The 20,260-nt window shown below is 41.5% G+C and overlaps 1 protein-coding gene and 1 pseudogene across 3 annotated transcripts; both read left to right on the top strand.

The window, feature by feature from the left end:
- The first annotated feature begins 1,161 nt into the window (after nt 1–1,161).
- Zfp551 (zinc fingr protein 551) lies at nt 1,162–11,352 on the top strand. 3 transcript variants are annotated; one of them, NM_001033820.3, is made up of 4 exons: nt 1,410–1,511; nt 2,055–2,093; nt 5,235–5,358; nt 6,683–8,753. In NM_001033820.3, exons 1-4 carry the CDS (start codon nt 1,413–1,415, stop codon nt 8,509–8,511), a joined length of 2,091 nt encoding a protein of 696 aa, NP_001028992.2. In that variant the 5' UTR covers nt 1,410–1,412; the 3' UTR covers nt 8,512–8,753. The 3 variants fall into 3 exon arrangements, with proteins under 3 accessions (XP_006540323.1, NP_001028992.2, XP_006540324.1); XM_006540260.3 differs by lacking the exon at nt 5,235–5,358 and having other exon boundaries at nt 1,162–1,511; nt 6,683–11,352; XM_006540261.3 differs by lacking the exons at nt 2,055–2,093; nt 5,235–5,358 and having other exon boundaries at nt 1,424–1,511; nt 6,683–11,352.
- Vmn1r-ps68 (vomeronasal 1 receptor, pseudogene 68) lies at nt 19,416–19,802 on the top strand (annotated as a pseudogene).

The following is a 20,260-nucleotide window of genomic DNA, read 5'->3' as shown; positions in this document are numbered from 1 at the left end:
CCTATCTCTCCTCTCCCCTACCCTCTCTCCTAGCACTGCCTATCTCAGGGTCATGTTCACTCTGGACTCTGTCTGGCAATGCTCTCCTCATGTGTACAACAAACCTCCTCCACCATATCTAGGAGCAAGGCATTTTTAAATTTTTAAAAAATTTCATTCAGCAGTTTCTTGACAAATATATATTTGGGGCAACTGGAAGACATAGTGAATTTATAAATTCTTAAGGCAACTGCTTCTTTGGAAGTTGAACAAGACATACTAAATGAAAAATATAAAATTGGATCTGCGCATTAGGCACAATCACTAGAAAATAGGTAGGAAAGCAGCTGTCTGTGGGAACAAGAGGCAAAGATGTCCCTTTAGCTTCTGATCTACGGTAGTCAAAACATTGTTCCTTATCTTCCATACAATGTACCCAATTAACATTGTTTTTGTCTTGTCATTAACTGAGTATACAGGGAGTTAAAAATTTAGTTATCAATGATTTTGAATGAAAGCGTTTGAACAGCAATAAAAATGCATATTATAGCCAAGCCAACAGTTTTTGCACACATATGTGTATGTGTACAAGTACGGGTACAGGCATGGGTATAGGTATGTATGTATGATGTACACACACACACACACACACACACACACACACAGAGAGAGAGAGAGAGAGAGAGAGAGAGAGAGAGAGAGAGCATTTGTGTGTGAGCACTGGTGAGGGGTTCTTAAAGGCACATGGGTGACACGAATATCTGAAATACCATAAAGTCTCATCCATCATGGATGGGATGACCTCTTGAGAACTGCATCATGGAGTCCCTGAGTGTATACATAAATATACAGATACACAAGCACACATATAGTGCCTAAACTACTATACGGAATATGTTCATTTGAATTTGTTTCTTTATAGCCTCTTGATGCACAAAGAACTTCATGGTGTCTGAAATAAGACATCATCACAGTGGCTATCAGCCATACAACAGATCCCAGGAATACTGAAACAGTTTTATTTAAGTATCTTTCCTCGCCAGAAAGCTGTAGTCACAAACTCATATAAGCATGCCTGTTTTCTTTTAAACTAAGTTCATAGGGGTCAGGCTTGGGGGCAGGGTACCTGCCTGGGGAGCGACGGAAACTACATTTCCCGGGATGCAATACGCGAGACGATGGGGGTGGAGTTGAGCCCGTGGAAATTCGGCATTTATTTGTATTATTATTTTTTGGGGTGTGTGTTTGTGGACTAGTGCGCGGTTCGTGTCTGGAGCTAGATTTCCAGCGTGGTCTTTTTGGTGGTCGTTTAGGCGTTTCTGAGGTTTGTTTACCTAACTGGAAGCTCGGCGAGGTGGGCAGTTCTTATGGCAGAGCGCAAAGAGCTGCTCTGTGTTACAGAGGCCCTGCTGAGGCCCAGCGACTCCGCCCACATGCCCCGAGCCAGGCCTAGGGAAGAGACCTCGGCGACCTGGTCCTTGCTTCCTCTACAGAATCCAATGGCTGTGGCCATGCACAGGAACATAGCCCAGGTAAGTGCTGCGTCTTGCGCTGTCACCCGAGCGCTAGAGCCCCGGAAGAGGCCCCATCATGACCCTGAAGTTCCTAGTTGGTGCTCCTGGCAGCAGAACAGCTGTGTGCAGGGGTTTGTGAGTGTTGCAGAGGGATGCCTCCTGAAAGGGCTGCTAGGCAGGGAAGATTTTGAGTCCTAGTAGCCAAGTGTTTGTAGAAGCAGTTGTGAGGTCGATTTGCACCTGAGGAATTTGAGTTTAATTCTTCAGACACCGGGAGCCAGTGAGAATTGTGAACAGAGATCCTATTCGGGAATAGGATTCTAAATTTTCCTGAAGTTACTCAGAGCAAGGACAAACAGGAGGAGATATGAGGGGCAGGAGAGAGTTGTGCCACCGGTGTGACAGCTCTCAGGTGAGATTCAGAATTGTGGACCACTGCATAGACAGATTTGTAGTAATCCCAGGCCTTCTGACCCCACGGTGATCAGGGTCACTGTGTGACTGAAGCCTGTGAAGACCGCCTATGGCTGCTAGATTCTAAGAGCCTCCTCCTTTTTTCAGGTTCCCCTGACTTCAGAACCAGTTATGGAGCTTGGCCTGGTAAGTGGATCCTGCCATTACCCTCATGCTACCAACAGGTTTTAGGTTAGTGGTGTCCTTGGTCTATTATCTCAGTGTGCCCTAGTAGCCTGGTGCCTTGCAGTCTTGAACAGGTTAGGTACATAACCCAGAGATGTGTAGGCTGTGAGTTGTATGAAATTCTTGGCAAGTGTGAACAGAAGTGTAGAAGGTTGCTTCTCCCACGGTGTGTGCCAGTATGTGCCTGTGCCTGAAGGGGAGACTGAATTACTTAGGCATGTGCAGAAAGATCTTTCTCCTTAGAATAAGGATCAGTGAGGTGAAGGTGTCAGACCCAGAATAATTCTCTGAAAAGCAGAATGTGTACTTTATATGTAGAAATGACAATGGGAAATTTGGGTGTGGAGAAGGCTGGCAAGCCAACTTATTCTCCTCAGGCTCCTTGTTGCCGGCTGCTGCACGGGAAACCGACTGTGGAAGAAGGGAAATGGTGTTGTGTAGACAGTAATTCTGTGGAGACATGAACAAGCATCTAGGAGTCCCAGATAGGGAAGAGAGGACAGACCAAAGTACAACTTGGTAAGCCAGTGAGCTTTACTGGGGTTACTTACAGGAGTATGAGTGAGGGAACATTAGATAGCCGTGTCAACAAAACCCACCCCAGCATGGATTGATGACTCTAGGAAACTGGAACCCTAGAGCACATGGTATAAACTTGGAGATAGTGTGACAGGTTTTAGTGTCTTTGCTAGGCATCACATCTGGTCTGATCACTTCGACTATCTCTGCTCTTTATACTGGGCTGAAAGGGGTCTAGTGCATCACAATGTAGCTCAAGCTAGCTTTGAACTTGTGACAGTCTCCTAAGTACTGGAATTATAGGCATGAGTTATAATACCCGGCTTCCACTGGTAATTGTTGGTGGGTGTCTTAGGGCTTTATCGCAGTGAAAAGACACCATGACTCTGGCAATTCTTAGAAAGGAAACATTTAATTGAGGTTGGCTTATAGTTTTAGAGGTTAGTCTGTTAACAGAAATATGTAATCTCAGTCAGTGGTTTTGCCCTCCCTTTGATCATTTGGTTCCTGGATAAATGATACACAACTTTTATTATTATAATAAGCCTTCATCAACACTAGAGCTGGGCAGATATCTACCCTCTATGCTATTAGAATCTATTTCTCCACCAATAACCCCAAGGCATAATTTGCCATGTTCCATCTGGGCAGCTCTTAACTCCAATTTGCTAGCCCTCATGGCTATATCATGATTTACCTAACCCATGGTGGCTTCCTCTTCTCTTCACCTTCTATCTGTTTGTGCTTTTGCTCAGACCTCAACCTTGAGAACCTCAAACCTGACCTGTGTCTCTTCTGCCCAGTTGGCTGTCAGTATCTTTATTTAATCAAGGACCAAGGTCATGCTGTACACATGTGTGGAATCTCTGTGGGCAACCAGGCTTTGGGGGTCAGTGTCTAGCATTACAATACATAGTAAATGACCAAACCTCAACATTAGTTCATTATTGTCCTGACAGGAAGCATGGCAGTGTGCATGTAGACATGGTGTTGGAGGAGCGAAGAGGTCTACATCTTGGTCTGCAGGCAGCAAAAGGAGACTGTGTCACTGGACATAGCTTGAGCAACTGAGACCTCAAAGCCCACCTCCATGATGATATACTTCCTCTAACAAGGTTACACCTCCTCCAACAAGGCCACACCTCCTAATAGTGCCACTCCCTCTAGGCCAAGTATTCAAATTCATGAGTCTACAGGGGCCAAATCTATTCAAAACACCACAGTGGGTGAGGTTGAACCAAAGAATAGCATCAGGTAGGATACCATCATTACAGGGTTGGGGCTGCTTTGTAGTGGGGTCTGTGAGAGGTTGGGGAATTCCTCAAGGACTCTGTGGATCCTATGTGTTGAGTAACCAATGGGTAGGCCAAGGGGCTGCTTCCAGTGTGTAGCTATGGTTGTATGTATAGAGAGGTGTGTGGAACAAAAAGGTGGAAGTGCAAATTGATGATCTCAAGGTCTTGACATAGTAATGAAAGTTGCAAATCCTTGTTTGGTTGTATATGGAATGAGGGATGGGCAGGACTACTGGGCAGTTCTATGGTAGTAAAGCATGCAGCTCTACATGCCAGGGCCAGAATTAGATGTTGCCTATCATCCTTCTATGTGTTAGTGATGGGCATGAGTAGTCAGTGAGATTGAGAACCTGGTGTAAGTAGTACTCAGGCCTATATCTCATCATGGGCAGATAAGATTAGATGGGAGATGTGCATTACATTGGAGTCTTCAGAAGGAAATGGATCATAAACTTCTTTTTTTCCTATGATTCAGGGCCATGTAATCCTGAGGGTGTAGCTGTGGGAATGAAATCATACAAGAAAAGTACGATTCAGAGAGCTGTGTTTGGGAGTAGGGAGATGGCTCAGTGGGCAAAGTGCTTGCTTTTCATGGATGAGGACCTGAGTTCAGATTTCCAGCATCCATATAAAGCATGGGCCCTGTGGACCATGTCTGTAACCTCAGCAGTGGGATTGAGGGTGGGGAGCAGAGACAGGAAGATCCCTGGACGTCACTGGCTAGCCAGTCTGGTTAAACTGCTGAGTTCCAGTTTTATTGAGAAGGCGTATCTCACCAAATATGACAGCAAACATTTGAACATGACATCCAACATTGACCTCTTAGATGCACAAATGTGCAGAGGTAGCGTGAACTAATTTCCCCAGAAGTAGTAAAGAGTCTTAGGATAAAGAGGTGAGCCCATGTTCCTTGGGTCTGGAAGATTTTTAGGGTCTTCAGGGCTATTGTCTGATAAGACAAAATTTAAGTTAGCCTATCTTCTCTCTAACCATTTTTCTCCCTAACCAGTCTCTGTGACAGCCACGGCATTGATAAGAGGGCATAGTAGCCTTCATCCTAGGCCTTGAGTTTAGATTTTATCTTTCTGTTTATCTCCCTGTGTTTCCATGGAAGGGTACAATATCAGCAGGCAGAGAGTGGGCAATCAGTAGATGAGCGTCTCCTTTGATATGACATGGAGAATATAGAGAGCAAGAGATGTATATTGGGACAACAAAAGTGGAGTGCTTTGAGTTGGAGTCCAGAAAGAGAAGCCGGTTATAAGCTAAATTGTTTCCATTGTGATAGGATGTGTCCTTTGAGGATGTGGCCATTCACTTCTCCCAGGAAGAGTGGGTGCTCCTTGATAAGGCCCAGAGACTCCTGTACTGCAGTGTGATGCTGGAAAACTTGGCACTTGTGGCATCTCTGGGTAAGGTCCTTGCATGGCTCCCAGTGTCCAGAGTGGTGTCTACCGTTATTTTTACCCAAGAGTGATTGCTATCTTAGGAGTCATAACAAGTCTCAAACTTTCTCTACTGTGTCCTATGCCTTGGTTTCTGCCTAGTTCCTGTAGTTGTCATTTCTTTCTTCTTTTTCTTTTTTTTCCCTTTTGGAGGCAGTGTCTCTCTATATAGCCCCAGATATATTGGAATTCACTATGTAGACCAGGCTGGACTTGAACTCATAGAGATCTGTCTTCTTCTGCCTCCCGAATGCTAGAATTAAAGGAATGTACCAGGCTTAGTTGTCATTTCTTTATGGCTGCTTTTGTGAGGAATTGCCAGTGTTGTCATGCTTATTTTAAAATGAATTGTGAGCTATTCATGAAGGAGTCTTAAGCGTTTTGTTATGGTTTCTTTCCTATATACTATTTTAGATTAAGTTGCTATAAGTTAGTGTGGGTCACTCACATGTGTGCATTCTCTTCCTCCCTATCTCTCTTTCTCTTCCTCTCTCTCAATATTTGCATTTTTCATGTCTCATGTGTTTGGGGATGCAGGACATATCTTGATTGCCTCATAGAGTTGATAAATCAAGGTTGTCTTAAAGGAGACCGGACCTAGTGGTAGGCATGTAGGGAAGGGTATGTACATATTGTATCAGGAGACAGCAGAGTACCCACAGTGTTTTAGTAAAAGATTCACCCATATCTCATTTCTATCTTTACTCCATGTTTACAGCTTTGGCATCTTGTCATTGCACCTGCAACTTTTGGTTCTTGGCTACCTTTATGCTCTGTTGTGTTCTTAGTTTTGACACAAGATATTGTGAGGCACTTACATAGCTTTAATTAATCCTTGATTACTAGCTTCATTTGGGGACTTTTGCTCAGTGTAGACACATCCCCAATAGACACATCCTGGTGATGGCTGTTGGCTGAGGAATTGCTTGCAGACCCTGCTTGTCTTTTCCTGCATCTTATTCCTATGTGTTTTGTCTGGTGTGATAAACCCATTCTGTATTTGAAAGCAGCTCCCTCAGTATGTCTGCAGCTCTTTTGTTCTTAGAACATTCCAGTGCTTTCATTGCCTCTTTTCCATTATTTTTTCTTCTGTGACAATCCCTTGTCTATGTAGCACAGGCTAATCTCAGACTTATCAACCCTTTTGCCTCACATTCCCAAGTGTTTAGAGCATGGTATAATCTAAGTCCAGCTGTGTTGTTCCTTTTTGTGTCTAGCTTACCTTTGTGATGTGCTTTCCCTCTCCAGCATTACTTCATTAGCATCTCAACATGTATTTTTCTGATTTCAGGTTCCTGTACTGGAATGGGGGATGAAGACGTAACTTGTGAGCCTGCAGAAGAGGTGGTGTGTAACACAAGTCCATCTCCCCAGGAGACTCATCTCCTTGAGATACCTGTCCCAGCTTTGGAAGAGGCTTGGCACCAGAATGAGTTCTTGAGCACACAGCCTGTGCAGACATTAGATTTGAGCAGAACAGGTTCCGGTTTGAAGGAAGACAGTAACCGGCATTGGAAGAGTTACAGTGGTGAAAAGTCCTGTGAAAGGGATTCTCACAGGGCTACAGCTATGTCAAGTTGCAGATCCCATGGGTTGACTGAGCCATTCATCCGTGGGAAGGATGGTGAGGAGGCCCTCTCCTCTATAGCTGGTGTTCAGCAGCAGGGTGCGTGTCATAGTGAACAGCCCTCCACAGGCTGTCTTCAACAGCAAGCCACTTGTATTCGTGAACAGCCTTATAGCAGTGCCAAGTGTGGGCAAGCACTTTTGAATGGAGAGAAACATTGTAAGGACGGTGAATGCCAAAAAGGTTCAAGCTGCAAACACACACTTGTTCAGTGTCCAAGTGCCTCCTCTGAGAAAAGGCCATCTGAGTGTAGCAAGTATGAGAAAGCCTTCTCCTGCAGTTACAAGCATGCTCAGCATCAGGACAGTCACTCGGGAAAAAGGACACATGAGCATAGTCAGCATGAGAAGCCCTTCAGCAAAAAGTGCCGCCTCAACACACAAGACAGAATTTGTCCTCAAGAAAGGCCCTATAAATGTACTGAATGTGGAAAAGCCTTTATCTACAAATCTGAACTCGTTTACCATCAGAGACATCACAGTGCTAGAGTACATTATGAGTGTGTGGAATGTAGAAAATCCTTCACGTACAAATCCAACCTCACTGAACACCAGAGAATCCACACTGGAGAAAGGCCTTACCAGTGTGAACAATGTGGAAAATCCTTCAGACAAAACTCTAGCCTCTTTAGACACCACCGAATTCATACTGGAGAAAGGCCATACGAGTGCTCCGAGTGTGGGAAATCCTTTAGACAGATCTTTAATCTCATCAGACACAGGCGAGTCCACACTGGAGAAATGCCTCACCAGTGTGCTGATTGTGGAAAAGCCTTTAGCTGCAAAGCTGAACTCAGTCAACACGAGCGAATTCACAGCGGGGAAAAGCCTTATGAGTGTAGCGAGTGTGGAAAATACTTCAGGCAGTTCTCCAACCTCATTCGACACCGGAGAGTACACACAGGTGACAGGCCTTACAAGTGCAGTGAATGTGAGAAATCCTTCAGTCGCAAATTCATCCTCGTCCAGCACCAAAGAGTTCACACTGGAGAAAGGCCTTACAAATGTGGGGAATGCGGCACATCCTTCACCCGAAAATCTGACCTCATCCAGCACCAAAGAATTCACACTGGCACGAGACCTTATGAGTGTGAAGAGTGTGGGAAGTCATTCAGGCAATGCTCTAGCCTCATCCAGCACCGGAGAGTTCATACCGGAGAGAAGCCTTATGAGTGTATCGAATGTGGGAAAGCCTTTAGTCAGAGTGCTAGCCTCATTCAACACCAGAGACTGCACACTGGAGAAAGGCCCTATGAGTGTAGTGAATGCGGGAAGTCCTTCAGCCAGAGTGCTAGCCTGATTCAACACCAGAGAAGCCACAGTGGAGAAAAACCTTTTGAATGTAGTGATTGCAGCAAACCCTTCACTCATAAGTCTGACCTGATTCAGCACCGAAGGGTTCATACTGGAGAAAGACCTTACGAGTGCCATGATTGTGAGAAATCCTTTAGCCGTCGATCGAATCTTGTCCGACACCAGCGAGTTCACACCTAAGAAGAGTCTTCATCATGTAACATGCTGCCTAGCGTGTTCTTTATCACATCTAGGTGAGAAGGACGTAGGCAGAAAGTGCATAAAGATTTATGCCTGCCCCTGATTGGACGAAGGTGGGAAGTGTGCAGCTTTGTGGGTTTTGCCTTTATAAGCAGCTGGCTAACATAATTTGTGGCCATTCTCTGGGAATCCCAGGTTTGACCCTGGCCAGTATTTAATAAAACTTTCAAATTTGACTCAAAAAAAAAAAAAGTGCTGTTTAATAAGTGTAGTAACACTGGAGGAGACTCAGAGCCCTCTCTGAATTCAGAGATTATTCATCTGGGCTTCAGAAGTGGAGGTTATTTCAGATATGTGGGAAATTTTGAGGAGACTCATTCCAGTTTTTAGTATGCCTAGAGCCATGTCCTGATTTATGTCATTTGCAGTACCTGTGGTAAAAACCCCGTTACTCTTACCACCTGGAAGATTATGAGTCTGATTATCCCTGCTAAGTGCTTTGAGATTCAGACCTCTCTACTCTGCTCCGGCCTTAGCCTTGGAGACCCCTCCTTTCCTTTTTAGGGCAGCAATCTTATTTAGAAGGTGTGGTCCGAGTTGTGCTTTTAACTTTGCTAGGAAAGACAACCTTGTTCAGGACAGGTTTTGCTCTCACACTGTGCTCCTGATGAATATTTCTAGGCTGGAACTCACCAACTTGTGAAATGCTTGCTACACATTGCTATGCCCTAACTTTTGAAAAGGAAGTTTGTTTATGCTCCTTTGATCTTGAAGGCTCTGTTCATTCTGTGGTATGACGTATCAGGTGACCTATGATGTCAGCATGACGGGGTGGGCCAACTCCATAGACATCCCCACTTTCTGTTTGAGAAGGTATGGTAGAGCTGCAGGAAGCAGCAGTGTGGATTATTGGTCTCGTTTTCATGCTGTCCCTGCCCTCACAGGAGAGACTGTTGGTATTGTGTTCCTGACTCACTGAAGGTACTATGATTTTTGGGAGGTAAGAAGTCTTCATGAAGAGACGTGTTATGACAACCCCAGATATTCCTGTGCCACCTGAACAATTCTATTCACTTTTCCACCGGGATGTCACATAATTCCTAGCACTCTTGAAGGTAATCTCTTCTGCAGGCTTTGTACTGGAGCCATTTTATGTGTGTTAAGTAGTGAATAGGGTATTGATTGGGACAGGAACTGAGTTAATGGATATGAAAATAATCCTTCATTTCTTTATTGTGCATATATGTGGCTTGGTGCACATGGACTGTGGTACATGTGTGGAGGTCAGAAGGCAGCTTTTGGAGTTGTTTCTATTCTACCATGTGGGCTTCTGAGATTGAATTCAGGTCATCAGGCTTTGGGCAAACACTTTTCCCTACCGAGTCACGTCTCTGACCCCGGAACATGCTTCTCTTAAAACTCCACCCATAGATGTTCCAGTGATTTTGTATGAGTTGACAAATTCTTGAGCTCTTTATGGCTATTTCCTATGGCTGTGAGTTTTTGTCGGAGAAAAGAGTGAGATGATTTTGTAGGTTCTTCTCTTCCCCTGGATTTGCCATGAGCCAAAGCTGTACAGTTAGAAACACAAGGGGAAGAAGATGACTCTGTGAGATGGAGTATAATTCTGAGTTGTGATTTAAGGGGCAGTAACTTTTATTACTTACCAAGGTTGACTGTCAGTAGAGCAAGGCTGTGACGCTCAGATCTGAGAAGAAACATGATGGGATCCATATCAGGTTGTGAATATTTTTTTGAGAACAGCAGGGCATCTAGGTATACTGTTTTGGGCTACTTTTTATGGCATTGTTTATGTATCATCTGGATGATTTATACTTAAAGGGCATAGCATGGCACTGTGGTATATACCTGGAGTTCCCGTTTCTAGAAAGGCTAAGGAAGGAGGAGTTCATGAGCCCAGGGGATTGTGGCTCAGTGTGGGCAACATAGTACGACTCTATCTCAAAACAAAACCTCAATTTTATAAAGTCTTGGAATCATTACAGTTATGAAAATGAATTTATCTGTCATCTGTATATTTACAACATGCCACTTTATTTACATTTCCTACCTCTCCTGGAAACAAGTGATTTTGTTTTTCATTTAAACTTTATTTTTTAGGCATATGGATGTTTTCTCTGTATGTATGTATGTGTGCCTAGTGCCTGGGGAGGCCAGAGGAGGGAGTAGGAGCTCCTGGGACTGGAATTACAGATAGTCGTGGGCAACCATGTGGGTACTGGGAACTGAACCCAGGTTTCCTGGAAGAACATCTAGTGGTCTTAACTGCTGAGCCATCTCTTCAGACCCTGCTTTTTCTTACACAACAGATTAGTTTACATCATTTAGAATTTTAAATTATTGCCATCAAAACATGTATGCTTTTATATATGTATATATGTTGTATAATTTCTTGAAGATTCAACAGTGATGCTCATATGAAAAGTTGTTACTGTTGCTGAATAATGTTTTGTATGGATCAACTACTGTTTGTTTATCCATTAATTTATTTATAAAATTTCTTTATAGATTTTTTCATATGACAAAGCTGCTGTGAATATGTCAGTCTTTATATAGCTATGCAGTTTAAGCACCTTTGTGTTAACAATACAAATTGTAATACAGGAGTTATAGATGAATATTTTAAGAACAGTTTAGGAAATGCCAACTGTGATGTGTTTGCTCCCTCTTGCGTTCCCACCAGCAGAATGTGAAAGTGGCTGTTTCTCTCCATCCTGACATTTAAGATTTTACCATTTGGTGAGTCTGCTGTGACATTTCACTATGTATTTCATTGTATTTCCTTAAGTATTCTGAAATAAAACACTTTTTTTTCATGTGCTTAATTGCCACTTATACATCTGTAATAAAATGACTATTCATGTATTTTTTTTATTTTCCTTCAGTGAAACTATCATCATTATTATTATTATTATTATTATTATTATTAATTATTTTGAGAACGTGTCTCTCTATGTAGTCCTTGCTATTCTGGAGCGGGCTATGTAGCCTGGACTGGCCCAGAACTCTCAGAGATCCTCCTGCCTCTGCTTTACAAGTGCTGGAGTTACAGACGCCTGACACCATCCCAAGCCTAAATTTATTTTAACAGATAGGACAAAGTGTAACAACAAAAATACACAGGATTTTGTTGATGGTTTAGTGTTATGAATAGTATTTTGTCATGTAAATCAATTGCTTTTGAATACTGGAAGAAAAACATTTTCCTTAAGGTTTTTGTCATATGTACAATGAAATGCCTATATTGACCATAGATAAGTAAGTTTAACATACATTTTAAACAGACCACCCATAGGTGTCTTAAGTTAAAACTTTCAGTACTATACTAAGCCCAGGTTTGTGGTCTTTCCCAGTTTCCTTCTATGAGTACTGTTGAGATCAGTTTTCATCTGCTGAGATGTCACTGTAGGTGGAGTCTGGGAAAGTATGTAGTAACATCTTTTTATGAATTCTGTTTCCAACATACTGATTGAATTGCTGCAAATGGCTTTTGGAATACAGGTATTAAATCAAACATAGTGATTAGGAGTGGTATGTATTAAATATTAGTTTCTAAAACAGTTGTGATATAATTTATTAGACCTGTGTACCTTTAAAACATTTTTTTGATGTCTTTACATGCCTATCTCATCAAAGCAAGTGTCCTTCTTGCTCTTTTAATATAGTTTTTTCAGTGCATACAATTACTGAGAAAACGACTAATTCTTTAAAAATAATTAAAAGTTGGATAATTCCTTACTTATATACAGTGCAGTATGTACACATCCTCCTAACTGTCATTACCTTCTCTTATTCTTCCCCCTCTTGCTGATCTCCTTCATCCCAGCTAGTCCTCCTCCTGGTTTGGAGTGTGTATATGCCATGCATGCATGTGCATGCGCGTGTGTGTGTATGTGTGTGTGTGTGTGTGTGTGTGTGTGTGTGTGTGCATTCAGAGGTCACAGCAGGAAGCTGATTGTCCTTTAGCATTTTCCTTAGTCTTTGAGACAAGGTCTCTCATTGCATATAATGTCCTGATTGTATTTGCTTACCACTCCCCCTAATTCTTCCCAAATCTACCCTCTACCTTTCTACCCTTTCCCGATTTTCATTTCCCCACTTCTCTCTCACTGTCTTTGTCTCTATCTGTCTCCTTAACTACCGACCCCATGTCCAATTAGTGTTTCCCATATGTGCATGGGTGTGGGGCTACTCACAGGAGTGTGAGCAACTTATCATGGTCCACATGAAAGAAAATGGACTCTTCCTCTTCCTTATCCATTAACCTCAGCTAGAAGCTCATGAACTATTCTGCTCTTCCTTTTGGAAGGTCTACTGGCTTGATCCCCTGCATATAGGTCTTGGGTAGACAACACTAGCTTCTGTGTGTTCAAGAGTGGAACAGTGCTGTCATGTATAGAAGACACTGAAAATTTATGAGCTCATAGGACTGGCAAGATGGCTTAGCAGTTAAGACTTCTTGCTGATTTTTTAGAACACTGGGGTTTGGTTCCCAACACTGATGTTAGGCAACTGTTCAACTCCAGTTCTGGTGGGCTTTGATTCCCTCCCTTGACTTTTGAGAGAACCCAGACACAGGTACTCCCTCCCCACAAACACATTTATGCACATAAAATCAATCATAAGTATGAAGTTGAAAATGATGTTATCTGAACCACACACAATATTTCATCAACATAACATCAAAAAATGGACAAGTATCTGATAAACCACTTATGAAAGTAAGTATTTTAGAGACAGAGATAAATTAACTTAATAGTTTTCAGAAAAAAATGCAATTTATGACTGAGAAACATAAAAAATGTTTATGAGCAGAGTTGGAAATATTTCCAGATTTGGACAGTAAAGAGTTTACAAGAATATGGGAGGAGGAAACCCTTAGCCATTGCTGTTGGAAATGTAGATGTTACCATTTTGGAAACTGGCTTGTGATTATTCTGAGAAAGAAAGACAATCATTGCCTGGAAACTCTGCCATGAAGTCTATACATTCAAAATGCAAGTATGTGTGCACCAGGATTCATTTAGAGAAAGATTCAGACCAGGGTCTTTATAACAGTTAAAAAGGTCGAGCACACCAAGTGCTCATATAAATGGCCACTTCTTTGGCCTCATTGATATGATTTATTTTAGATTGAAATTGGCCATCAATGGGAGGAGAGGCTCTTGGTCTTGCGAAAATCATATGCCCCAATATAGGGGAATGCCAGGGCCAGGAAGCGGGAGTGGGTGGGTTGGGGAGCAGGGTGGGGGGAGGATATAAGGGACTTTTGGGATAGCATTTGAATTGTAAATGAAAATATCTAATAAAAATTGTTTAAATAAAAAATAAATAATAATAAAAAAAGATTTTACCGCATTTGAGATGGACAAGCCTGATTTCTTCATCCCACCAACATGAACTATCCAACACATGAAATTATGAGTTTTGAATTTTTATTTTATACTAATATTTATTAGCACATTTATAATAGATTTCATATTCTGTACACACATGTATGCATCTTGATCATAGTGTCCCCCTATTACCTTTGTTTCCTCTCATCTTTCCCCACTCCTGCTCATCTCTGCCCTCTTGTGAACTTTTCATTAGTGTTGCTTAGCAGGTGCGTGGCTAAGGGTTTATTGCAGAAGCATGCAGCTTTTAAGTGGATTCATCACTGAAGAAAGACTCTGAACCAGCAAACATTGGGAGATTCATGAGCCCCTCCCTACTTGGTCAATAGATGCTCGTGGGGAGGTGGCATGGTAAGCCACCCTTCTACATGACAGAATGTTGATGTGCTCAGATATGGGCAAGCCTTGGGCAAGTAATTAGAGCTGATGTGAGTTCCTGAGTGTAGAGACCGCTTTATACCTGGAAGCAGAGTTCCATAACACTCCACCCCTTTCTTCGATTCTACTTTGTCTCTATTTCCTCCTTTTCTGTGATGTCCCGTAAGCTCTAGGTGGTTGGTGGTACAGGGCTGAGCATTTAATAGTCATTTTTTTCCCCTCAGAATCATCAGTCTCAGCAGTAACTTCCACTCACTTCACAAAGAAACTTTTGGAACCAAAGCTGACACAATAGTAGTTACATATGGGTACAAACATAAATGTTTAGAAGGCACTTTGAGAGGCACAAAATGTCCATTTAGCAAGATAATCATAAATAATTCCCCACTATTACCTGTGTCCATGTCTCTCATAGGCTCTCACCTAGGTTTAAAGTCCCAGGCATGAATTGTATCCTGAGGAGTGGTCCTCAAATCTAAGCAGAAAGTAGTTCATTGTCCCCATAACAACCACTACCACTGTAATGAGCTTATTTTGATTGGGAGGTCAGTAGTGTTGCATGTAGGGCCCAAAGCTGAGCAAGACTGCTGATGATGGCTTTTTTTCACCCAGCACCCTGCACAGCACTTTCAGACAGTAGGGAAGGGAGGCTGGTTCAATGTCAGCTTAGTCCCAGTGTCCTGTAACCAAAGTGTGTGGTGTCTGCACTATACAAATAGTTTTAGATGCATAGAATGGATTTCTGGAGAGTCTAAAAGGAAATAAACATTAACTCCCCATGAACCTTTTAGAAAATATTGTTGGAAAGAGTGGAAGCAAGATTTCCACATCTCTATGTTTCTCAATGTTGGTGTTTCTTAAAAACTTTTTTGGAGTCTCTATAGCAATGACTGGACTGGAACTCACTGTGTACATCAGAGTAGCCTCATATTCAGAGATTGACCAGGCTCTGTCTCTGGCAGTGCTGGGATTAGAGGCATGGTGGTACAAGCTTGGTTTATTTCCTTAAAAAAGAAAAAGATTTCTGTGTAGGTACCTGAGTGCAGATACCAGTGGAGGATGGCACTGGATTCCATGGAGCTGGAGCTACAGTTGTCAACAGCCAACCTAGGTGCTGGGAATTAAACTCAGGTCCTATGCAAGAGCAGCAGAGTTTTCTTAACCATTCTTTTTAACCACTGAGCCATCTGTCTACCCCAAAGTTTATGGTCTTAACAACTGTTAAAGATCCCAGAATATTAGGTGTTTGGAAATGGTCCTTAGGCAGTCTCCAAACTGGCCAAATCATGCTTCTACAATTTTTGGTTGTTGTTGTTGTTGTTGTTGTTGTTGTTGTTGTTACTGTTGTTGTTGGCCTTTTGTGCCTCCTGCATAAATTCCTGTTTGTTCTAGTCCAGGTATCAGAAGGTTTTCTTCCCAACTCCTCTTAATTGCTTCCTTGGATTTGGTCATGTAATTTGTACATGTTTTACTGACATTCAGTTGGGGCAACAATGTTTAAAAGTTTTTTTCAGTTCCCTCTGTAGATGCTGTCATAGACCCAGAGTAGACATGAAAATCTCTGATCCAGTGAGGACGAATCCAGAGAATAATAAAACTATAAATTAGGGAGTAGAGTCTCCTCACCACCACAGGACAGATTAAACTCACAGTTCCTGTCGTCTCTACAGCATCACAGAACATACAGGTGGATGTTTTGTTTTGTTTTTCACAAGATGTGTGAAGTCAGAAGTCTGAGATGCAGATGGCATAGGGGAAAGTGACTCTTGCTAATTTTCCTTTTTACCCCTTCATCTAGTCTTTGTTCTTCCTTCTTTGTACTTTTCTCTCTCTTAAAAAGATCATCTTATATTTTTAAATTATGTGTTTGTTGGTGAACCTGTGTTGTGTGAGTTCAGGAATCTGTGGGGTCCAGAACAAGACATTCAATACCTGGAGGTAGAGTTACAGATGGCTGTGACTTCCCTAATGTGCGTTCTGGAATTGAACTCAGTTCTTCTGCAAGAGCAGTACACACTCTTAACTGGGGAGGAACCGAAATGGTTCTCCAGTGCCTCTTTTCTCTTTTTACTTAAACGTCATTGCTCTGAAAGTTATATGAATTGAGATGGATATTTAGATGTCAACTTCTCAGCATAACTCGCTCACTAAACATGACAAAATATTGTAGAGATTTCCAGAATTGACTTGATCTGGGAAAGACCCACCCATGTATGAATGAGCATACATAATGAATGTGTTTCTGCTTTACTTTGAACTGTACATGAAAATTGATATGAAATATAGGCTTGTGCCTGGTGTCATGGCCTTGTAAACCCCAGCTGATTGTATTTGTATTTCAGCTAGGGTGGCCAGACAATGAGCTTCTGGGGCCCACCATCTCTGTGTCCCATTAACTCTTGCCTTGCAGGCTTGTACCATAATGCCCAGATTTTATGTAGGTGCTGGAGATCTTAATTCAAGTTCTCATGATCATTTTACTGGCAGAGCCATCTCTTCTGCTCTGTTCCACTTATCATGTTAACATGTTATGAAGTTTCTTTTCCCTCATCTGTTGTACCTATAATTAAAAATAATTTCGTCTTCTCATTTTGTCCCACAGTCCCTCCCCACCTCTCAAATTTAATATTTTTCTCGTGAATTTATTTTCCATTCGATCCATTCTACTTAGAGGACTTTCCTCTGAGTTTTAAAATCAGGAGATAGACTTTTTCAATTCCACATCCATTTCAGATTGAACTTTCTTCAGTGGTTTTATTCTTTTATTGAATTCATGTTCTAAATACTGGATTGTATTTATCATTTTACTTCACTTAATGCTTATGTGTTATGTGTTATGGGGGCATCACTGCATGTTTATTCTCTTTATGTTTATTGAACTATTTCTTTGTGTCTTCTTTAAATTGTCTGAATTCTTTAATAAAGTTTATGATTGTCCTTTTAAAATTTGTGGAATAAAATAGGTTAGTGCTTTTCTACCTTCCTAATGCTGTGGCCCATTGATACATTTCCTCATGTTGCGGTGACCTGCAACCATAATATTATTTTCATTGTTATTTCATAAATGTAACTTTGCTTCTATTATCAGTCACAATGTACATATTTGTGTTTTCTGATGGTCTTAGACAACCTTGTGAAAGGGTCATGTAACCCCAGGGGTTCATGACCCATAGGTTGAGAAGCAGTGAACTAGGGGATTCTCATTGGAGAACATTTTGATAGTACTAGTGGATATTGAAGTTGACATCCTGTTTTGTTCTTCATGAAGTTTGTATTTTTTTCAGTGAGACCTGATCATGTGCAGTTCTTGTTGTTGCAGATGTGTCTCATGTGGATACATTAAACTAGGCTGCCTAGAGTCTGTGCCTCTTGTCCAACAACTGGAATCCAGGAAGGGACTCACCCGATTGGGCTTGTAGATTGGGTGTGGGTCTCAGGCTTGTTGGGGTGAGTGCTAGATACTTAAGCATGAGACTGCCTCAAGAGGCTGGGTGTGGTTTTCAGGTTGGATCTGGGAAATGGCTAGGGCTTGGGAGAAGGGAATACAGTCTTGCAGGGGAGGAGGGAATTAAACAAAATATAAGTTGATATGGAGACTGATGTAGTACAGATTGGCCTAGAGCTCACTATGTAGGTGAGAGTCACCCTTTACATCTGAAGCTCCTGCCTCTACCTCCCAATGGCTGGGATTGCAGGTATGTTCCAATACACTCAGCCTATGTTGTTCTGCAGTCAAGCTCCATGCTTGTATATGGCATGCAAGTATTTTACCAACTGAAAAATCCTCATCACCACTTAATGTTCTTCTACTAATTCCAATTTTGATTTACTCAATTGAGTCTTACAGTCACGTTTTCTAAGTAGCTTTGTTTTTTACTAACAATTTTTGTGTTATTTTAAATTTCCTATATCATTGGATACACGATAGCACCTTTACTCCCTCCTAAGCCTCATGTTTATCCTTTCAAACACCAATGGTGATAGGTGCACAGGCGCTACACTGATGTTTTTATGAAAGTCTTGAATCATTTTGGTGAATGATCTGGAGCCAGAACTGGATTGAAGCTAAACCTGCAACCTGGTATGAAATTTTGTTTGATCTTTGATCTTAGTGTTTGACCCTCAGGAAAATCCACAAATTAAGTACAACCAGAAATATGCTTCTTGTGCCTGGAGTAAGGGATGTTCAAGATTTCTTGGTGCCATTTCTATGGAATTTTCAGGACAAGATGTGCTTAGTATGATTCTCGTGCCAATAAGGAGAACTGGTAACTTCTTATGGAGGTGCCTGGGAGCAGACATAATAATAGTTTTGCACAGTTGTGGTTTTGGTAACTATTGTGGTCTTGTTTCTGATGAATGGAGATTAAGTTTGTTCATATCCCTGGAAAACAATTGCATCATTATGTTAGAAGAAACGAGATGACAACAATAATTCTTTGATTTTAGAAAAGACTGTGGAATAAACACAAAAATCCTCTGACTGGATTTAAACTGAAATAAACTTAAGAAAGCAATTTGAGTAATGGTGAGAAATGTTAAAACTCATATTATTTAGATGTCTCTATTATTAAATATCATGACATATACATTATCCTATTATCCACCAAGTAGCTGTTTATATGAATGGATGCATGAGGTTTTTATTTTATTTTGTTTTATTTTATTTTATAAAACATTGATCTTTGAGAAAGCTTTATATACAGGACAAATTGAAGACCTTTTAAGTGACTATTGTGTTTGTGGGAATGAAACCCAGAGCCTTGGCAGGCATGTTATCTGCTGAGTCAAGTCCTCTATCTTTATTTATGTACTTTAATAAAAGTAGTACATACTTGCAAGTTTCTCTTCCAGGTTAGCCTAACATAAACAATGTTTTTGACTGTGGGAAAATGAAATCAGAGCATTTGGCAATGAGTACAGTCTTTTTTTTTATTATTCTTTATTGAAAAGACAAACATGATTTTAAATACCCCCATCTTCTTATCTGTGTATAAATGTCAGAGTTCTCGGTCAGACTTGAAAACACTTTTGCACAAGTCCTTGGCAATCTCTAAATTGTTCTTGGTGACCTTGATAACCCTTTGCTCAAAACTGAGGCCAGAGGGAATGAGTACAGTCTTAACCTTGCAGGCTGCAGTAGGAATCCTGGGCAATTCTTCAGTTCTGCTTAATTATTGAACCAAGGATTGACTAAAAAGAGATTGATGCTTAAAATCCTGACTGTAAAGCCCTTGACTTTTGCCAACTGCTCTTGTATTTTTTCTAGAGGAATTCCTAAGGTAATGACAGAGTTTGGAATGAAATATTTCCTAGATGTCATTGAGTGTAAACTTATACTTTATCTTTCTCGAGTACTCCAGGGGATTTCACTGTATTCCATGTCTTCTGATTTATTTCCAAGCAACCACAATCAACCCTAGTGAGGTGAGTTGGATGAAGCATAAACACAGAGCCATCAAGTACATGGGTCCTTCTATCTTACTGTTGAAAGCTTTTATTTATTTTTTCTTCAATTATACTGAATAGTTTTGATGGTAAAATAGTCTAGTTCAGAAAATTCTTACCCTAGCCTATATCCTGAAGGGTTCCTCCCTAGTCTTTCTTCTAGCAGCTCCACAGTCTAGGCCTAAGACTACGATGTTGATCTGGTTGGAATTGTTCTGTATGCTGGTTCAGATGTAAGGATCCATTTCATTCTTCTACATGTAGACATCCAGATTCTCCATACTGGTTCTTGATAAAATGAATCCAATATGGTCACCAGCGTGGGTCGCGAGGCTAAGCAACGCAGGAGAAGGTCTAACATGGACCATCTCTGAATTCCCTGTGAGACAAACCTGGTTTGCAAGGAGGTTGGTATCTGTTTTCAACCTTATCCTAAGGATTTTTCTAAGGCTCTGCGTCTCCTCCCCCAAAGATACCAAGAGCCATGACTGTGGGTCGTGATGGTA

This window comes from Mus musculus, chromosome 7 (genome assembly GCF_000001635.26).
Source record: "Mus musculus strain C57BL/6J chromosome 7, GRCm38.p6 C57BL/6J".
NCBI lineage: Eukaryota > Metazoa > Chordata > Mammalia > Rodentia > Muridae > Mus > Mus musculus.
This window is presented reverse-complemented; position numbering and strand designations above follow the sequence as displayed.